This window comes from Mya arenaria, chromosome 4 (genome assembly GCF_026914265.1).
Source record: "Mya arenaria isolate MELC-2E11 chromosome 4, ASM2691426v1".
Classification (NCBI taxonomy): Eukaryota; Metazoa; Mollusca; class Bivalvia; order Myida; family Myidae; genus Mya; species Mya arenaria.
In genome coordinates this window covers 18958902-18980909 of record NC_069125.1, presented here as the reverse complement: position 1 = coordinate 18980909, position 22008 = coordinate 18958902, and the positions used below count along the sequence as shown (strand labels likewise).

The following is a 22008-nucleotide window of genomic DNA, read 5'->3' as shown; positions in this document are numbered from 1 at the left end:
TGTTGGAACATAGCTCAGATGAACCTACCTCGATAGGTGTGCTGTTGGAACATAGCGAAGATGAACCTACCTCGATAGGTGTGCTGTTGAAACATAGCGCAGATGAACCTACCTCGATAGGTGTGCTGTTGGAACAAAGCGCAGATGAACCTTCCTCGATACGTGTGCTGTTGAAACATAGCGCAGATGAACCTTCCTCGATAGGTGTGCTGTTGGAACAAAGCCCAGATGAACCTACCTCGATAGGTGTGCTGTTGGAACATAGCTCAGATGAACCTACCTCGATAGGTGTGCTGTTGGAACATAGCTAAGATGAACCTACCTCGATAGGTGTGCTGTTGAAACATAGCGCAGATGAACCTACCTCGATAGGTGTGCTGTTGGAACAAAGCGCAGATGAACCTTCCTCGATACGTGTGCTGTTGAAACATAGCGCAGATGAACTTTCCTCGATAGGTGTGCTGTTGGAACAAAGCCCAGATGAACCTACCTCGATAGGTGTGCTGTTGAAACATAGCGCACATGAACCTACCTCGATAGGTGTGCTGTTGGAACAAAGCGCAGATGAACCTACCTCGATAGGTGTGCTGTTGGAACATAGCGCAGATGAACCTTCCTCGATAGGTGTGCTGTTGGAACAAAGCCCAGATGAACTTACCTCGATAGGTGTTCTGTTGAAACATAGCGCAGATGAACCTACCTCGATAGGTGTGCTGTTCAAACATAGCTCAGATGAACCTTCCTCGATAGGTGTGCTGTTTGAACAAAGCCCAGATGAACCTACCTCGATAAGTGTGCTGTTGAAACATAGCGCAGATGAACCTACCTCGATAGGTGTGCTGTTGAAACATAGCGCAGATGAACCTACCTCGATAGGTGTGCTGTTGAAACATAGCTCAGATGAACCTACCTCGATAGGTGTGATGTTGAAACATAGCGCAGATGAACCTACCTCGATAGGTGTGCTGTTGGAACATAGCGCAGATGAACCCTCCTCGATAGGTGTTCTGTTGGAACATAGCGCAGACTGACCTTCCTCGATAGGTGTGCTGTTGAAACATAGCGCAGATGAACCTTCCTCGATAGGTGTGCTGTTGAAACATAGCCCAGATGAACCTACCTCAATAGGTGTGCTGTTGGAACATAGCGCAGATGAACCTACCTCGATAGGTGTGCTGTTCAAACATAGCTCAGATGAACCTTCCTCGATAGGTGTGCTGTTTGAACAAAGCCCAGATGAACCTACCTCGATAAGTGTGCTGTTGAAACATAGCGCAGATGAACCTACCTCGATAGGTGTGCTGTTGAAACATAGCGCAGATGAACCTACCTCGATAGGTGTGCTGTTGAAACATAGCTCAGATGAACCTACCTCGATAGGTGTGATGTTGACACATAGCGCAGATGAACCTACCTCGATAGGTGTGCTGTTGGAACATAGCGCAGATGAACCCTCCTCGATAGGTGTTCTGTTGGAACATAGCGCAGACTGACCTACCTCGATAGGTGTGCTGTTGAAACATAGCGCAGATGAACCTACCTCGATAGGTGTGCTGTTGAAACATAGCGCAGATGAACCTACCTCAATAGGTGTGCTGTTGGAACATAGCGCAGATGAACCTACCTCGATAGGTGTGCTGTTGAAATATAGCTCAGATGAACCTACCTCGATAGGTGTGCTGTTGGAACATAGCGCAGACTGACCTACCTCGATAGGTGTGCTGTTGGAACATAGCTCAGATGAACCTACCTCAATAAGTGTGCTGTTTGAACATAGCTCAGATGAACCTACCTCGATAGGTGTGCTGTTGGAACATAGCTCAGATGAACCCTCCTCGATAGGTGTTCTGTTGAAACATAGCTCAGATGAACCTACCTCGATAGGTGTGCTGTTGAAACATAGCGCAGATGAACCTACCTCGATAGGTGTGCTGTTGGAACATTGCGCTGATGAACCTACCTCGATAGGTGTGCTGTTGAAACATAGCGCAGATGAACCTACCTCGATAAGTGTGCTGTTGGAACATAGCGCAGACTGATCTACCTCGATAGGTGTTCTGTTGAAACATAGCGCAGATGAACCTACCTCGATAGGTGTTCTGTTGAAACATAGCGCAGATGAACCCTCCTCGATAGGTGTGCTGTTGAAACATAGCGCAGATGAACCTTCCTCGATAGGTGTGCTGTTGAACCATAGCTCAGATGAACCTACCTCGATAGGTGTGCTGTTGAAACATAGCGCAGATGAACCTACCTCGATAGGTGTGCTGTTGGAACATAGCTTAGATGAACTTACCTCGATAGGTGTGCTGTTGGAACATAGCGCAGATGAACCTACCTCGATAGGTGTGCTGTTGGAACATAGCGCAGATGAACCTACCTCGATAGGTGTGCTGTTGAAACATAGCGCAGATGAACCTACCTCGATACGTGTGCTGTTGAAACCTAGCGCAGATGAACCTACCTCGATACGTGTGCTGTTGGAACATAGCGCAGACTGACCTACCTCGATAGGTGTTCTGTTGAAACATAGCTCAGATGAACCTATCTCAATAGGTGTGCTGTTGAAACATAGCGCAGATGAACCTAACTCGATGGGTGTGCTGTTGGTACATAGCTCAGATGAACCTACCTCGATAGGTGTGCTGTTGAAACATAGCTCAGATGAACCTATCTCAATAGGTGTGCTGTTGAAACATAGCGCAGATGAACCTAACTCGATGGGTGTGCTGTTGGTACATAGCTCAGATGAACCTACCTCGATAGGTGTGCTGTTGGAACATAGCCCAGATGAACCTACCTCGATAGGTGTGCTGTTGGAACATAGCTCAGATGAAACTACCTCGATATGTTTGCTGTTGGAACATAGCTCAGATGAACCTACCTCGATAGGTGTTCTGTTGGAACATAGCTCAGATGAACCTACATAGATAGGTGTGCTGTTGGAACATAGCTCAGATGAAACTAAGTGTTCTGTTGGAACATACATGCTTGCTGTTTTAAAAGATGGACATCCTCGATAGGCGTGCTGTGGGGGGATAGTTTAACCTACCTCGATACGCGTGCTGTAGGAAAAGATGACCCTTCCTCGATTGATGTGCTGTTGTAATAAATGAAAACGTGTTGTATGTACCTATGTTTTACCTTGAAATGCCTGCTGTTGGAATAGTTAGACTCACCTCGATAGGTGTGCTGTTTGAACATATTGAAGTAAAGCCGACAATATCTGAGAAGTATAGTGTTGATTCGTCGAAATGTTCAGCTTTGATTGGTCGACCCAATTTCAATTCTTCCGCGACAGTTCTGAAGTACAAAATCATTTACTTGATGCACAGAATTTTCAACAGTAATAGTATGTAAATGACCTAGTTTAGATGATAGCTATAGTAAATATATATATGTTAACATTTTGAAATCTTATTAAAATTCTTGATACTAGTACATGGCGGATGCATCCCGTAGATTAACAATCGAAGAGAAGTAAAACATTGACAGGCTGAATCTGTATTTATATATAGCTTACAGCTTAATACAATTATTTTTCAGCTCTGGTATATTTATAATATGAAGAGATATATACCTTTTAAAACGTTTCGATAAGGTATGTATACAATAATAACATTGTCATAGTGTTTTATCATCATTTTAAATATATCAATAATATTATTTTTTTCCTAAAATAATTAGCTCTAGATTAGATTATTCACACCGTTATTCAATGTTCAACCATTTCCACAACGAGGGGCGGGGGGTCATTTAACTGCATTAAAATGAATATGACCCATTGGTGTCATTTTCTGTAACCGCATTTTAAAGAGACCAGTATATGCATATAGACTCACTGTGGTAGCATGCGATACAGGAGGTTTTCTGTTTTGGCCTTCTCAGCATCCAACTCGCTCGTCCTTTCCGCTACAAGGTCCTCCAGGTGGTTTGCGTACTTCTCCAGCATCACAATCATGTTGTCTATCATATTCAGATTCCTGAAATGAAAGACAGGATATCACAATTTGCGATTAAACTTCTTTTCTTTAACTGACCATCTTAACCACACAAGTACCAACGTTTTCCATATTTGAATGCTTACCATTTGTGTTAGAATTAATTGAAAAAATAACACTTTTATATACTTCAAATACATTCAAATTCGGCTACCATGTCAGTATTGAATTAGTTTTAAAAACATAACAAAAAAACCATACAAATATTACTAACATTAATATTTAAGCTAAGTGGATGCTATCAAAGTTTGTACAATATATTTATCAGGCAAATAAAGCAAGTCTTACTGTGGGTTAATTTTGTTGAGTTGTTTGAGGACCCTATTGGCATTCGGGCGACTTGATGGGTCCTCGCTCCAACAGTCCTCGATCAACGACGTGAGTTCCGTATGCTGCCGCAATTGTAACGACAGCATCGGACGAAATGGTCGCTCTCCCTTCACATGGCATTTAATCTTCTCCACAATTTCTGAAAATCGAAATTAAGATAATGGTAACCATGTCTACGAATAATGCAGTCCATTTTTACCATTGTTACCAAGCCCCCCCACCTCCCCAGGTCTGGGGAATAGCGAGGACAAACTGCTGATAAAATCCCCGTTAAATGCCTCCGCGCCCCGGAGACATCTTAGGTTAATTCAGAGATGATCAGGATGAAACACCATCTTTTTAAAAAAATATCGCAAGATTTAGTTTACCTCCGGAACAAGCTTGGCTAAAACGCGGACAAATCCCGTTCGTGGACAAATCCTCTTAAAAGAAGGGGTATTTCCAGGCACAAAGTCACGGCCCATTTCCCGTAAATTTCGGCGTGAACATAAAACCACCGCATTCACTTGGCATTGCAGCCCCCTCCCCCCTCTGGAAAGTAAAAACACAGTCCATTTCTCCCGCTATCCCCGCCGGTATACCCGCAGGGGGGGGGGGGGGGGGCGTGGTTACAATTGACGAGTGGATAACGATAACAAATGTAATGTTATTTGTTTAGTTCTAGAGAGAATAAATCAGAGAACAACTTTCCCGCAATGGTTAAAACGAATAAGATGAAGTAAGGATTATTAAAGTATCTGCTTTTGCATGTTTTAATATCAACTCATGTCACAACCCTAACATAAAGAAAACCATACCACGTAGTACACGAACATACCCAATCGTAATAACTCGGCAATCTCCGGCAACAACACACAATACATCTCCCAAACCCCAACCCCAACCTCAATTTCTATAGGAAAATTAGCGGTTGGGAAAGTGGGAACACACCAACAATATACTCAACTGGTTGATTTTGATTCGTGACTTATTTACGCTTTCGAGTAACTTGAAACTAGATATAAAGAAATTAACTTTCAGGACGCCGGGTATAATTCCTCTACTTCTCTAAAACATTAAATGTGTCCCCTGACGTTTGAAAACACATTCAACACGTTTTCAATCAACCAGTTTTAAATCACCGTTCTTAAATAGGTCAGATCTTTTGAATAATGGCAGAGGTGTTCCGATGAGAACATACCGTTTGATTCAAGGAATGGGTACTCGCTGTAAGGCCCGGACCGTGTAAACACCTCCTTCAGGATTATTCCTAGGGCGTAGATGTCGACCTTCTGACGGTCAACACATTTTTCCTTCCTCTCCTCTCGTAAACACTCTGGTGCCATCCATTGCAACTCTGAAAGAAATCAGATGAAATCAACACGTACTAATAACGATCTTTAGTACTTGTGTTTTATATGTATGTTGTCTTGTGGCGGTGTATGTCTATCATTTACATCTTGTCCTGTTAGCACAGTGGTTAGCGCAATCGCTTCTCACCAAAGCGACCTGGAATCTCGGCTTAGGCCCATGTGAGTGTTACAGGTCACCAAGCCGGATAAGTAGGGTACTTCGGTTTCCCCAATAAATACATGATCACGCACTCGTGCAACATCATGCAACGACAGTGGCTTAGTATATTTTTCTTTACTGTCTTAACAATCGTTGTAAACTGTTTAGACTAATTTCTGCTTTCCGTTGATCCTTGTGCCTATAAATGGTTTCTTAATTAAATTCAATCGGAGCATCTCGGCCATTTGCCTTCGAAACAACCTCAGATGTATACTGATTGTTTACAAGGTTTACAATGTCAGATTTGTTTACATTCAACTACACTGCAAGTAGGTCGCGTAGTAATTTTGATTAAGCAGTTAAGCCTAAGGACTGTAGTCTTAGGAATCTGATTTATGCAATAAAACACTTCACTAGGAATGATTTTGAACTAAGTAATACAATGCACGTTAGAATACTGCAATTGATTATTATTATTATTATTATTATTATTATTATTATTATTATTATTATTATTATGAATATTATGACGAACTACTTTTACATCCGAGGTTCGTCGTACGGCGGAGGTGGCCGGGGTGTTCCGATTGGGTTAAGTATAGCCTACTTGGCATGTCCCCGTTGTTTTACAAAAAAGTCTCGAACTGAATAGGGCGTCTTTTTATGTCTTGTCCGTTTGTCTTTTGGGGGTTTCAATGTTTAATGTTCAAATCATAAAAGACTGTCATAGAATGTATATGAGTCTAGTTACGTGATCATCCAGTTTAGATCCCAAGTGGTCATACTGACCACACCGAGACGTTAACGTAAAACTATGAACGACTCAAATAGATTTTAAATTCAAATACGAAGTACGCAAAATAGAACCCATATACAGGTTTTAAATAATTTAATGCAATATCATTTATTAACAGTTTCCCTTTTATGTCAGTTTCGCAGAGAAAAAGCAATACAATACGCTCAAAATCAACATTTCGGACCATACATTGTTAAAAAATCCCCCTGCCAACATCTCAAACTATAAAGAGTTCTGAAAGAAGGGGGAATGTTAAAAGGTTGTGCCCCTAAGATACGCCCCCTCTTACTTCGATGCCAGGACTTGCCTCTGTTTTCGATAAACAACTAAAGATATTGTACTGTCATAAAAGCTTGTATTTTTGTAACTTCGGTCTCCAACTTCTATTGAAACTAGTTACGCTTGCAATATATCCTTTCTAGACAGTTTTATCATGAATAAGACTGTTTTAGTAGTTTTGCAAGCTAGATTGACATTTATTAATATACCAACGCGAAACAATTAATCCCAAATGCACATTAAGTTGGAAATGACAACAATAATGTTTCCAGGAAAATTCCTTTTTTTTCTCTTTTTTTTTTCAAATTTGATATATCCTTGACAAACAATCATATATTTCAAATTTGATATATCCTTGACAAACAATCATATATTTCACCGAAATAAGGCATTAATCACTTATGATCCTGTTTTTAAGTAGTAAAAATAAAACATAAATTCATAATCGAACAAAGCTGTATTTGATAAATGTGCACTGCATATTTGTGATAATGCAAACAAAATTTAATGTTTCTCCAAAACCACATCGTACATACCGGCGATAACGAAACATGGGATTAAGCGGTGGCACGTGCATTTTCACTCTCAGAACCTTTGGACACAGACTCAAGAGTGATTGAATTCACTCATTAGCTGTCTTCTAAATCGACATTTGCTGTCGTTTGTGATGTAGCATTTATTCAAAAGCATATATGTGCACATCTAATTGTAGAAGTGAACCTCATTCAAGTTTAAAGGTACACATCTATATTAAGAAATTCCAAACTAATCGGTGCTTCTCTGAATTATATGTAGGTACGCCTCCATATATAGAGTTGCACATCTATTAAATATGCATGCCAACTAGTACAAAGCGATGTTGGCCCAAATGATACGGCGTAGTCGTTTGTTAGGCTGTTTTTTTGATATATCTGATATGGGTTATAAGTAAAGTCTTTGTCACTCTCTCGGCTTGTCCCTGAAGTTTCCATTGGAAACTTAAATAGGAAAGTGTAAGCTATGAGGAAGTTACGAAAGTGACCTACTATCTATGGATAATTACGAAAGTGACCTTTTGTACCAGGGAAATGACGAAAATGACCTACTTTCCCAGGGTGGATCCTTATTAGCCTGTTGAGCTGCAACTTTCTCCATCTCTCGAATTGTCGGGACACCGAAGTCAGTCAGTTTGCACGTCCATCGGCTGTCCACCACACAGTTGGTGCTGCGCAGGTTCCCGTGGAAATGTATGGCGCTCTTGTGCAATAGTTCAAGGCCCTGTATAGAGAGTTATAAATACATTAAATTTGTGCGATTCAAATGTATCTTAATATCAGTACAGTTTTCTTAATGGGATTCATAAATAACTGTCCTAAATATACTTGTATGTTTATTCTTTGAATCTACAGGCAGGGAATATTCGCTTGGAATGCTACATCTTAAATTTGACAACTCCCATTGCAAAATATGTTCATATAATAGTGACATAAAGTGGTTTTAACGCTTTATTGGGCCAAGGTTGTTTGTTTGATTAATTAAGAGTTGACACACGAAAATTATCCAATTATTTCCTTTTACATGTTTTGCTTATCATCTCATAGGACATAAAAATGAATCTACAAATTTCATGTTCTCAGTTTGAACAGGTACTTAAACTACTACCAAAGTAATAGATTTGATGAATTCAATAAAAACGTGAGGATAGGAGTAAGGTTGACATTTAGCTCTGATTTATCATCAAGTTTTTAATGTAATCATTCATGGACGATATCCAGTTATTAAGTGCTGTGAGAGACTAAACGCCAAGTATTTGACAATTATCAAATGCTTTCAAAATGACGAATTGGAAAGAAATATGTGTTGTTTACCAAAGAGAAATTAGCATTATTCTAATTACTATCAGTTTAAGAACAATAGAACCCCTATTCATTGACTAGACTTTGTAGAATGAATTGACTGACAAAGTTCTCGATTTTCGGATATTTTTAAGTATTACTCAATTCAATTGTAAACAATGATTTTGTTTTGGTTTTGGTGAGCGTCGACCCTACGAAGAAATGTCCCTTGTGATAATTAGTCCGGTGCGTACCAAACAAATGCATGTTAACAGATCTTGGGCAGTTTCTGACGTAACTTGTCCTGAAACGTTCTGTGACAAAAACATTTGAAGAAAACAATCGACTCTCATTGCAATTCTCTGCCAAAGAACATTACAACGAACATTATCAATTTACCCTAAAATGCTGTTTTCATACTTCGGACATATTGTGTGCTTTTAAATGACCTCAATTCCGAAATGTGTTTAGTAAGTATGGCTTTTAACACATAACTTTGATTTTTAAGTAATGAACCGGTTAAATCGACCAGTCCTTTGTTGCCACTGTTGGAGGTAACCCCCACAGTCCCTTGAAGGAAATCAGCTTATGGCTTTGTTTCCTATGACCTGTGACGTTTAACCGAAAAGCATTTATGTTTTCTTTAGATCTATGAAAGGGGGTTACTCCTACCAGCCAATTTTTTGACATTGTTAAACTGCAGTCACTCATTGTTAGTTTTATTGTAGATTGTTGGTAGGAGTGACTCCATTGGAAATCTGAAGAAAAAAAAAATACTTTCATGTCACTAAAACCTGTACAGGTCATATGACACCAAAGCACGAGTTCATTACCGTTAAGCGACTGTGGACAATATTTGGTGAATTTTGTAATGTTTGTTTTCACGTGATACTGTATGTCTTTCGGTAAGTGTTTATTGGACATTGGTCAGTGTGCCTTTAAATATGTTACTGGTTAAATTTAGGATACTGGGCTTGTCTCAGCACTTTCCATTGTTTATTTTGTGCACAGACCTTTGCAACATCGTGGCTGAGGGCAAACATGAACATCTGGTCGAGTTTGATGTTCTGGTTCCAAATGACGTCTTGAAGACTGCCCTTCGCACAGTATTCCCATAGCAACAGGAAACGGTTCGGCTCGAGACATGCTCCAACAAATGGACATAAGTTCTGATGCTTTATTTCCGTTATCTGAAGGAGAAAAGATCGAAAGACGGTTTTATTTCCTTTATCTTAAGGAGAAAATATCAAAATAAGACTTCATTTCCATTATCTGGTGGAGAAAATATCGACAAAAGGGTTTTTTTCCGTTATCGTAGGCAAAAAAGGTCTAAAGAAGGCTCTATTTCTATTATCTGAAGGAGAAAAGATCAAAATACGGCTGTATTTTCATTTTCTGATGGAGAAAAGTTTGAAAAAAAGGCTCTATTTACATTATCTGAGGGAGAAAAGTTCGAAAGAATACTCTATTTACATTATCTGAAGGAGAAAAGTTCGAAAGAAGGCTCTATTTCCGTAAGCTGAAGGAGAAAAAGTCGGAAGAAACGACACAAATATGCAGTATTTGATCCCGTTCTTCGGGGTTGTTACTATTTCTTGCCAGCCGTTGATCTAATTTATACTTTTCATTTTATTTGTGTTTTGATAAACCTTTGAAATCATACAATCTGTCACTGGAAAAAACATGACATGAATATACTCACACATATTGGCAGATTTATAGAAATTTCAGGTTAACAACTATACACACATGCATGCACTTTTTTAAACTTAAAAGATAATACAATTATTTATATCATATCTAGTTAAAAATACCTGATTCAATTGTTGTAATACGCAATTTGTAAGATTCAAGGTAGGGATCTGCATCCGTTTCACAGAAGTCAGATTTCCTGAAATGACAAGAAACAGAGAGTTTGAACGTCAAGAATTAAAAAAATGCTATCATAAAGCAACATTAGTATGTTATGAACAATCAAAAGTACCTGTTATGAACAATCAATAGTAACTGTTATTAATAATTAATAGTAACTTGTATAAAAAAATCATCAAGGTACCTTTATACAGTATAAGTGAAAACAGCTTTTGCATGTGTCATTAAAGAACATTAACGTATAGTATAGTATTTGGCTGCTATTGTGATCAAATTGAACGTGGTCAGGCGCGGTACATTTCGTTCGATGCTTTCATACATGTACTTCAAAAATTCTCGTCTACTGACTGCTGATTGAACAAAAAAAACGAACGAAAATTTGAAAAAAACACTGCCGTCCCTTTGGACAAAAAGTCTTCCGAATACCATGTACATGTTATTTTTGCCATTGCCTAATAAAACATAGAACCGCAATTATTTAACAGATATGGATATGATGCACGAGTGATCTGTCTGCGCTATTTGTATATTGTGTGTCACTTGTAATGCCTTAGCTTTGTGCTTATAAACTATTTGTTTCTTCGATTCTTAATTTAGTCACAAGGATATGGACCTTAAAACACTTTTCTAAGTTAAGTCACAGGAAACGTCATTATTTCCACTCACGTCATATCTTATATACATTGTATATTTACGTTTGTCAGCCATTGATTTACCTCTAACAAATGCAACAGAGCCAAACATTGAGGCAGAGTCAAGTGCCTTCATGGTGATTTCCGGCGAACCCTTCTTTCCGTTCTCGGTAATCGACTTCATGTTTGGTAGACCAGTTACGTTAATTCGACGCCGCTTTAACGTCTTTGAAGATGGTTTTCTTTTTGACAAGTTTTTGAAACTGTTCTGTAAAAGCGATTGATAGAGAATAACTTCCATACGAGCTTACATAATCATTGCACGAGAACAGGAGAACAGTTTTTAATATTTTGAATATATGATTTTCAAATAAGGCAAACTTTGCATTTATATGAACGTTTTTTTTATAAATCAATTACTCGGACAATTCAAAGTTTATAATAGGTTTCAATTTATTATTTAAAATAAATCAAATAAACATGTATTCGAAAATGTTTTAAAACTTAAAGGGGCTCGGTCATGTTTGGTAAAATGCACGTTCTTCTATGACGAAACAAAGTGAGGCAAATCATTTTGAGTGTTAAAACTAAGACACTGACGGCTGGAACCCTTCAACAAATGTTGATATATACTCAGATATTGTCTTTGAAGCCAAGGGTTTTAAATAGCCTTTGTAACACGATTCAATAAAACTCTTAAAGTTTAGCTTTTATATGAGTCCTTATGGGCGAGTGGTTTTGGTGCAATATTTCTATGTTCATTAGTCCGTCGTGGATTCGCTTTTAACACAACCAATACATCAATTGTATTTTTTTTTCTGCAATTGCAGTATCAAAGAGTAAAATAATCATAAAATTACATGTTTCTCGGATGCTCGGTTCCAAAACATGAGCGAGTCCCTTTTTAACAATATCACATCGTTGTGAATGAGAGTATCATCACATAATGATGATGCAGAATCTGGCTTACTCTTATACTTCCGGTCATAAGGGCGGTCACAAAGTCTATCTCGTCAAAGCGCACCTGCCACAGCATACTTTGCAACGTCATCTGTCGACGGTAACGCCTGCAACCACAACATTCTTAATAAATACTATTGGTTGATCATGGAAAGATAATATCATTTGATGCATTGTTATAGTTGACTTAAATGATCGAAACAAAAACAAAACATGATTTGTGTAAATATAATATAAAATAGCTCTTTTTTAATTAAAAGCTACGTAAGTCAGTTAAGGTCCAAAATATCTCTAATATTATTCATGTAAAGCAAAATTAAATGTCGTTAATAACAGAAGACCAAATATTGCAAGATTTGGCAAAATAATCATGCTTTCTTGACTTTTTCGAATCTAAAATTATGTGTCATTACTAATCAATAAGTATATCCTCATAGGCAAAATGATACTGATCATACCAATTTACATTTGAAACTGTTTTAACAGTCCAATAACGTATGCTGAAACCAAATAAAATCAAATTATTTAACTTGGTTCGGGTCTTTGTTTGAGTTTCGTCAACTCAAATTGTTAAATGTTGAATTTCCTTACGTAATTATAAACCGCTCACCATCTAAATCTTGCATCAACCACATATCAACTACAGCTTACCTGGGCATCATGTGGACCACTATGGCCAACATCAACACCACACATCAACTACAGCTTACCTGAGCATCATGTGGACCACTTTGGCCAACATCGACACCACACACAAACAACAGCTTACCTGAGCATCATATGGACCACTATGGCTAACATCAACACCACACACAAACTACAGCTTACCAGAGCATCATGTGGACCACTATGGCTAGCATCAAAAACACACATTAACTACAGCTTACCAGAGCATCATGTGGACCACTATGGCTAGCATTAAAAACACACATTAACTACAGCTTACCAGAGCATCATGTGTACCATTGTTGCCAGCATCAATACCACACATCAACCACAGCTTACCTGATTATCATATGGACCACTATGGCTAACATCAACACCACACATTAACCACAGCTTACCTTAACATCATATGGACCACTATGGCCAGCATCAACACAACACATTAACAACAGCTTACATGAACATCATGTGTACCATTGTGGCCAGCATCAATACCACACATTAACTACATCTTACCAGAGCATCATGTGTACCATTGTGGCCAGCATCAATACCACACATTAACTACAGCTTACCTGAGCATCATATGGACCACTATGGCTAGCATCAACACCACACATTAACCACAGCTTACCTGAACATCATATGGACCACTATGGCCAGCATCAATACCACACATTAACTACAGCTTACCTGAGCATCATATGGACCACTATGGCTAGCATCAACACCACACATTAACCACAGCTTACCTGAACATCATATGGACCACTATGGCCAGCATCAACACGATACATAAACCACAGCTTACCAGAGCATTATATGGACCACTATGGCCAGCATCAACACCACACATAAACCACAGCTTACCATAACATCATGTGTACCATTGTGGCCAGCATCAACACCACACATCAACCACAGCTTACCAGAGCATCATATGGACCACTATGGCCAGCATCAACACCACACATTAACCACAGCTTACCAGAGCATCATATGGACCACTATGGCCAACATCAGCACCACACATTAACTACAGCTTACCTGAGCATCAAATGGACCACTATGGCCAGCATCAACACCATACATTAACTACAGCTTACCTGAGCATCATATGGACCACTATGGCCAGCATAAACACCACACATCAACTACAGCTTACCTGCGCATCATATGGACCACTATGGCCAGCATCAACACCACACATTAACTACAGCTTCCCTGAGCATCATAAGGACCACTATGAGCATTATCAACAACACACATGAACCACAGCTTACCTGAGCATCATATGGACCACTATGGCTAGCATCAATACCACACATCAACCACAGCTTACCTGAGCATCATATGGACCACTATGGCCAGCATCAACACCACACGTCAACTACAGCTTACCTGAGCATCATATGGACCACTATGGCTAGCATCAACACCACACATTAACTACAGCTTACCTGAACATCATATGGACCACTATGGCCAGTATCAATACCACACATTAACTACAGCTTACCTGAGCATCATATGGACCACTATGGCCAGCATCAACACCACAGAAGCAGACACAGACGCACCGATAATTGTTCCATTATAGTTGTCTAAAATTAAGAAACAAATCGGGTAATTAAGGCGTTCGAATCACATGTTCAAACACTTCATTGAATTGTACAAAACGAAGTTTAGTCAGACCACTGATGCTTTGAAATATGAAAATTAAAAGCACGGACATCACTAGAAAAATGAGGCGATATATGTTTGTAATGTTTGTTTACCAATGTTTGTATTGATGAGTATGCCATTAATTACATTATCATCCTCACCATCATTTCCGATATATAACTGAATTGCAATTCTTTTTGGATCATTACTTGTACCATAACTATTTGAAATAGTACATATTTCTGAGCCCCCTTCTTTATAGCCTAAGTCAAAACACATACTTTGGTAGTCTTCGACAACACACATCTCTCCCTCATAACCACAGACAGGAATGTTTGCTGGTGGAACACCGTTCTTTGTAGGCCAGCGTCCTTTTTGCTCAAACTTTTCTAGATCATCCTGAAAAAGAATATTAGTCTGATCCATTTTTTGGGGGAACAAACGCATCGAATCGGGATTGATGACGATTTTGTCCGCCTATGGAAAGTTTGGTGCTGCGAGTCTTAGTGTCTATAATAGCTTATTGAAACTTACGTAGTGATACTTCATTTCCTTGTTGTCTATAAAGATGAACTTGTAGAGAGTGTAGAATGTTCCATCGTCTCGCATGTCCAGAATACGGTAGTTCAGCATTCGATTCCGTTCTGGCTCGTCAAAGACAATTGCCCCGGTCACACCTGATGGTACATGACGTATTAAAATAGGCACGTGTTGAACATACAGGATCTACTTGATCTACCTTTTGTTTACGTTTACACCGCATCCGACAGGGTCACTGTATTGAATGCATTGTGATAACGTTCAACCTTTTTAAAAAATATAATAAACGTGACTTTATTCTAATGTTAATTAGTGTTTAGTACCCAAGTCTTTTCATAAATGGTGTTTGTGGTCGTGAATCACTGATGATTGTTATTAAGCGTGCAAATTGGTCAATTAACTATATTATATATAGAAAATTTACTCATTGGCCTTTGGTCTTCGCCACAAATGCATTAGCATCGATACAGACGAAAGGTCTCATATCGAAATATGAAATACGGAGAAGGCGCATCCATGGCAATTGTGTGATTAATTGAAGTAAAAAGATCAAACAAAAGGCTGCATAATACATTATAACATAATAATAATGGAAACGCTGAAGGTTAATGGTGTGCGTTGATAAGCGTAATTTAGTAAGGTAGTTTCCATTTGTTTGTGTTATTTAAATATTCATATGTTCAGCCATACTGAATTAATTTGCAAATGCAAGTATCAAATATTAAGTTCAAAGTGTGCTTTAAACGTAAAACGAAAAATACAAGTACAAAAAATTCACATTTAGGTCAGGACACAGTGTTGCATAGGTACACTGGTTAAGAACGTTCTTTTTCATGCAAAGATGACGCTGTTTTTAGGCAAATTCATTATGAAAATTAAGTTCGGTAAAACAAAAGTGATGTATAGGTTGATTTAAATAGGTATAAAAGTTAATTGCTAGTCATGTGAATCACATTAAGGATTTGTTAAGTGTGACTCCCTGTGCTGGACACAATAATGCTAACAAAGTCTCATGAAGTAGGACCAAGCTTAGTTTAGGTATAAATTGTCTAATGCTCCTCTATTGTCTTAACTCAGGCCTATGTAACAAAGTACCCTTCCCCCCCCACCACACACCCCCCAAAAAAAGTATATAGAAATAAAATACATACAGAATATAAATTTATATATATATATATATATATATATATATATATATATAGAGAGAGAGAGAGAGAGAGAGAGATTAATAAATAAAAAATGAATTACGACAATAACTTTAATAATAACTTATATTCGACTAAAAAAATATGAAAAGAAATTAAAAAAAAATTCGGGGGTATTGCACAAGGAGTTTGATTGTTCCTTATGTTTTTGCCATCTGGTTTCTGTTCAATGAGCTGTCAAAAGAAATAACGATGCAGTTACTTCTTCTTTGAACACAGCCCTGGAAAACTAGTCAATAAACAATTGACAAGAAAATTGGCACCGTTTGCTGTGACACTCGGGCAATCAACAGGGGATTAACATATCAGACACTCCTAAGACTAGGACTTAAAACAGTCTTCAGAAATTATATTAATTACAAGGTCATCAAGATGAATTATGTTTTAATTATTGAAGTTTAAACAAGTATATAGCTTAAATGAAATACGTTGAAATGTGTTACGCAATGATATTTACAGACGTAATTGCGAACAGTTTCCTAGGGCCGTATTCACAGACGCCTTACGTTCATATCGCTTTGTAGTTTACCAGCGGCGTATTCAGAGACATGTTACGTTTATATTCCTTGGTAGTTTCCAAGGGGCCGTGTTCACAGACTTCAGCTTGGTCAGAAAATTCAACTTTGTGAAAACACATTTTTCTAGTAAAATTAACTGTTGTTGCTTCAATAATACAGACCCAGGATTGCATAAAATCTAACCAAAAAAACATGATACAACGGATTTGAATTATTTGTTAGAAGTGTCAATTGATTGAATATGATTTGAGTTGACTTCTTGGTTAAGACGATACCTGTTCAACAAAAGTTATGTGTACAGTTGCAGACACTGATTTTCTCTACGGGTCAAAGCAAGAAATATGAAAACAAATTTCAACCATATTAAATGAAAGATGTCTCTTTATAATCTGTCATCGAATTGTTCACACGTCGTCAAACATGACTTACTCAAATATAGCTTACAGGAGTATTAGTTCATACAAAACCAGGCTTTAACTAAATATTGCACCTTTTTGCTGTCTGCATGCATTTTCTGTCATGTATGTTGAGATATTACAACGTATAGCGACAATTATCACACATCAAAGTGTGTTATAACATCACCATGCAATGCACAGAACAATGCATGTTGTTTCATTAAAGATATTATTATAACTATTATTATTATTAACATATATTTTGTATATACAGTCCATGTATGACATCCAAATGCAGCACGTGTGTTAATCGTGATTACGGCTCCATCAAAGATCAGCTGAACCGTTTTCGTTTTATAATATCATTTACTAGTACACGGGCAGACGAAAGCCATGCCTGGTTATATATTATCATGTACTTTTTTCTTGAAACCCGTTCAATATGACCCAGTGCCCCGTTCCAATAAAGATCTCAAGGTTTATGGTCGTTACTGTCCGGGCGTATCTCCGTTTTGGGCGTAAACTGCTTTTTAAATAAAATAAATATATCGGAAGGCCATGAATCGAATAGATAACCTAAGTTAGGAAATGACTTAAGATGTTTAATAAATCCCGGCCCTGGTTTATTTTCTTCTTTATCTGAGAATATTAATACCGTTTCTTATTGTGCTATGTCGCTCCTTATGGCCAGATGCTCAGGGGTGATATTTAATACTGGTCATTGGATATAAGAACGGTGTAGTTTATCATCAGATTGCTCAATATAAATAATAGAAATGAGTCTTACCACGCGATGTCACGGCCTTTGGAACGATGTTGTAGATGTGTTTACCGTCCCTCGGGTTACCCCCTCGCTGCATGGTGTAGTTTACACAGTCGGCCCACGTCAACATTGCATCATAAAGGTAGGGGGCATAAGCATCTAACTACATAAACACAAACACATCATGAAACATCTCAATTCAAACATTTATCTAAAAAGGAACCTTTTATTTACGCCGAATACATGAGCAAACTTTGGATTGTTCTATATATTTAAAAAAATATCGAACCCATGTAGTTTCCAATGCATATTACAAGAAGCCGCACACGCATACTATAAATTGGAATTAAAACCAAAGCATGCAATATCCAACAAAGAATCGTTCATCCAATCAAATAGTAAATGGTACCTCTGTGTGATTGAAAGGAATGTCCCAAGCTGATACATTAACTACAGCAGCCTGCTTGGCAAACTCTAGGAAATTCTCGTAGTGGTCTTCCCTTACCACTGGCTCCATAATAATCTGTGAAAAGAGTAGAGGCATATTGTGGGTGTTGAATCATTAGCACGAATAGCCAGGGAGGTAAACACTCCGGTAAGAAACGTTATTCGTTAAATACCTCTTTTTTAAATAGAAATTAATGTTGTTGTTTTTGCTTCAAAGCATGTGAACTATCTTTTATTACATGTAGTTGTATTTCAATAATAAAATATCGTTGCCCCACAAATCACGGTACGTGACTGTATTGTACAACGGTTTTCTTCTATTTGTAATTTAAGGTAAATATAACTAAAAAAATACATAATTAACTTCACTTAAACAAAGTTCCGAACAATCAGCCTAATATCAAGGTATTTCATATCAAAAACTCGGTTTGTTCGTCATCATGCCGCAACGTGTTTCCCTATTCTAAATTTGAAGAAGCTATAATGTAGGTCAGTGAAAACATATATATTTAAGTCAAACCTTTAACACTGTTAATTGCTGCTAATTAAAAGCTAATTAATTTTAACTGTCCTGTGTACAGACATTCTTTAGTTATGCACATGTTAACATGTTATGAATAATTGCTTCTATAACTTATTTCAGCTGTTTTAATTTCAGTCGTGGCTTTTATCTTGCAAGACATGCCTTTTAATAGCATGATGTTAATTGTGCTGGGACAAGTGTGTAATTGAGGTCACTTATATTAGCTTCGTACCACACACAACCCGCGAGATCAGTTCCACTGACATTTTCAAGTCGGCAACCCACACATTTAATAACAAAAATACATAATATACATTTACATATACTACTTATGTTCCTTCTTCACTTAAAAAAGTGGCGGGGTAAACACTATACTTTTGTCCGGTCACTATCATAAGGCCCATTGAAGACTAGTTGAACGTAGCCGGCAAGAAGGTTTTACAAGACAATTATTTTACGACCTGTCAAAATGTTTACTGATATAAGTCAGTTCATGATTTGCTGAACGAAAATACTATATGGTTGTCACAAAAACCTGCACAAAGGGCAAAAGAAGAAACCTTGACAATTTGCTATATAGTTGTACTGTGGACGTCCTTGTTTCTCATTTAGTGTCTCTAAGGCCTGAACCCTGTGCACTAAGCAACCCTAAGACGTTGCGTACGTTGTTGGCGTACATCGGGATTTTGTTATTTTTTTACACTTCAATGCTTCATGAAATTTGTTATAGAAATACGATTGTTTATATTATTTTATTACAAGAAAGGCAAAACCATCGCCATATTAGAAAATACGATTGCATGTATGTTAATTAATAAATATAAATTTAATTCCACATATAACCATAGAAAACATAACAGAAACGTCAAGTAAGATGTAACAGAATTTACCAGTGCGCATTATTGAACGGCTTGGAAAATTAATAAAATTATTTATTTTCCGCCAAAAATAAGACTCGGTGACGTAACGTCAACTAAATATGACGTAATTTAAAGCATATCCAGTTCAAGACTTTCAGTTAAAAACGGCAAGCGAAAGACATATCAAGTTGAAAAAGTAAGATTTTATTTTTTCCCGCGACCAGATTTGTTAAAACTTCTGCATTTTGTTTATCTATAGTATGTTTTCTATAATATTTATGTCTGCAAGAAGTACATTCATTCTACCTTTTAATTAGTAAGTGTTTGTTCTTTTTTGACTTTGATTTTAGCGTTTGATGTATGTATACTTTATTCTAGCCGCGATGTCACACGTGTCAATAAATGCAAAAAAAAAAAAAAATTAACGAAGTTGTTACGTGCCGAAATATTTAAAAAAATATGCATTTGTTTATAAAGCTGCAACTACAGTCTAAAAGTACATAAAATTGTCTACAGATTTGTGTGCATTTGTCTTAAGTTGAATATAAACTGAATTTAACACAAGAAAATTGCAAAATCTAGCCACGATGTCACAGCCTTGAAATTAATGTAATGTCGACGTTACGTTTGAAAACTAAATAACGTTTACGTATTACGATTATATCCGAACATTGCAATATAATTATAATTCAATCATAACTTATTTGATTAAATGAAATTCAAATGAATAATGTATAAATACTTTATTCTCCACTATTTAGATGAAGTTTGAAACTGGAGCAGAAAAAATAGCCTACTATCGACAACAAAAGAAAGAGACGATTCAAATATACAAGCTTCATTACTACCATCAAAATGCCGAAAAACTTAAAACGCATAAAAAACAACAACGGTCAATTAAAGAAAATGTTGTTTCAAGCTCCGCCGAAAGGAAACGAAATCAAGAGAAAAGATATCAGAAAAAAAACGTAACAGAGAATATCAAGCGAAATACAAGGCTAAAAGCAACGTTAGGTCCGACACCACATACACATTTAAAAACAGAATGGAAAAATGCAGACTGCTTAAGAAAATCAAAGATGTAGTTCCAGGAACACCGACAGCACAAAGAAAGATTTTCAATGATTTAGTGAAAGAGAACACTCCGCATACAGAAAATGGGCTTAGTGAAATGATTGTAACAAATGTTAAAAGTATGGTGACAAATTTGAAAAAAAAAAAGTGACGAAGCAAGAGCTGCGATAAATATTCTGACAGCAAGTGTAAGCGGTGCAAACCTAATAGAATCCAAGTATCAAGTTCACACTGCAAGGAAACTAGGGCAAAAAAGATGGAAGGTTACTGGCGGATACAAGAAAAGAACAGTATACTTGACATCCGAAAAGGCATGTTATACAGCAACCAGCAGGAAAGCCAGAAGTGATAAGCTTACTGACGCAACGAAACATATCATATATGATGCATGGCTATCTCCAAACAACTCACGGACGACCGGAAATAAGGCGGATGTAAAGCGTCTTAGAACCGGATATAAGACTTACTTATCTCACTCTCTTTACATAATGGAAAAAACGCAATCTCAATTTATGAAGATTTCAAAATGACACACAGCAACATCAAAATAAGTCAACGATGTTTTGAACGATTGAGGCCATTTTTTGTTCAACCACTACGCCCAAAGGACCGGAACACGTGCTGCTGTCGAAAGCACGTAGAGGCCATACTTCTGTTCAGGAAATGCATGGAGTACAACAGAAAACATGACCGCACTCACCTATCATACGAGCACCTCACAGACGTGGTACAGACAACGATGTGTCCGAAACCGGCCAACTCTAAGTACAACCGTATAGAATGCATTCGGCGCACCTGTCCAAACTGTGGTGTACACAAATCACCACTATTTTCAGAGTCGGTTCCAGATACTCAATCTGTAAACTGGGAAAAGTACGAGTATGTACGGGTTAAGGTGAAAGAAACCATTGATAAGAAGAAGTTAATGATGGTCAAGAAAAACACGTCCGCTGCCGAAATGTTCGATTATTTTCGTCAGTTATTGGTCACATATTCTGTGTTCAGTGCACACTGGCAGCAGGAACAATTGTCAACACTGAAAAGCAGTTTGCAGATGAACCAATGTCTCGTTATTCATGACATTAGCGAGAACTATCGTTGTATCGAGAAACAAGAACTGCAGTCGACATACTTTGGGAAAACAGAAGTGTCAATGCACGTATCTGTTGTATAC

The 22008-nt window shown here is 37.7% G+C and overlaps 1 protein-coding gene across 1 annotated transcript in view; it reads right to left on the bottom strand.

Moving 5' to 3' along the window:
• The window catches only part of LOC128232879 (atrial natriuretic peptide receptor 1-like), a 45766-nt gene that overhangs the window by 5768 nt on the left and 17990 nt on the right, over positions 1 to 22008 (bottom strand). Inside the window, exons 7-20 of the mRNA XM_052946661.1 lie at positions 18340 to 18453; positions 17955 to 18093; positions 15041 to 15183; positions 14788 to 14905; positions 14361 to 14445; positions 12186 to 12282; positions 11300 to 11483; positions 10526 to 10602; positions 9725 to 9901; positions 7983 to 8154; positions 5512 to 5667; positions 4290 to 4470; positions 3843 to 3983; positions 3180 to 3303 (exon numbers count right to left, since the gene is read on the bottom strand). Of these exons, the coding sequence (XP_052802621.1) occupies positions 3180 to 3303; positions 3843 to 3983; positions 4290 to 4470; positions 5512 to 5667; positions 7983 to 8154; positions 9725 to 9901; positions 10526 to 10602; positions 11300 to 11483; positions 12186 to 12282; positions 14361 to 14445; positions 14788 to 14905; positions 15041 to 15183; positions 17955 to 18093; positions 18340 to 18453 (1908 nt within the window). The remainder of the gene's footprint in view (positions 1 to 3179; positions 3304 to 3842; positions 3984 to 4289; positions 4471 to 5511; positions 5668 to 7982; positions 8155 to 9724; positions 9902 to 10525; positions 10603 to 11299; positions 11484 to 12185; positions 12283 to 14360; positions 14446 to 14787; positions 14906 to 15040; positions 15184 to 17954; positions 18094 to 18339; positions 18454 to 22008) is intronic.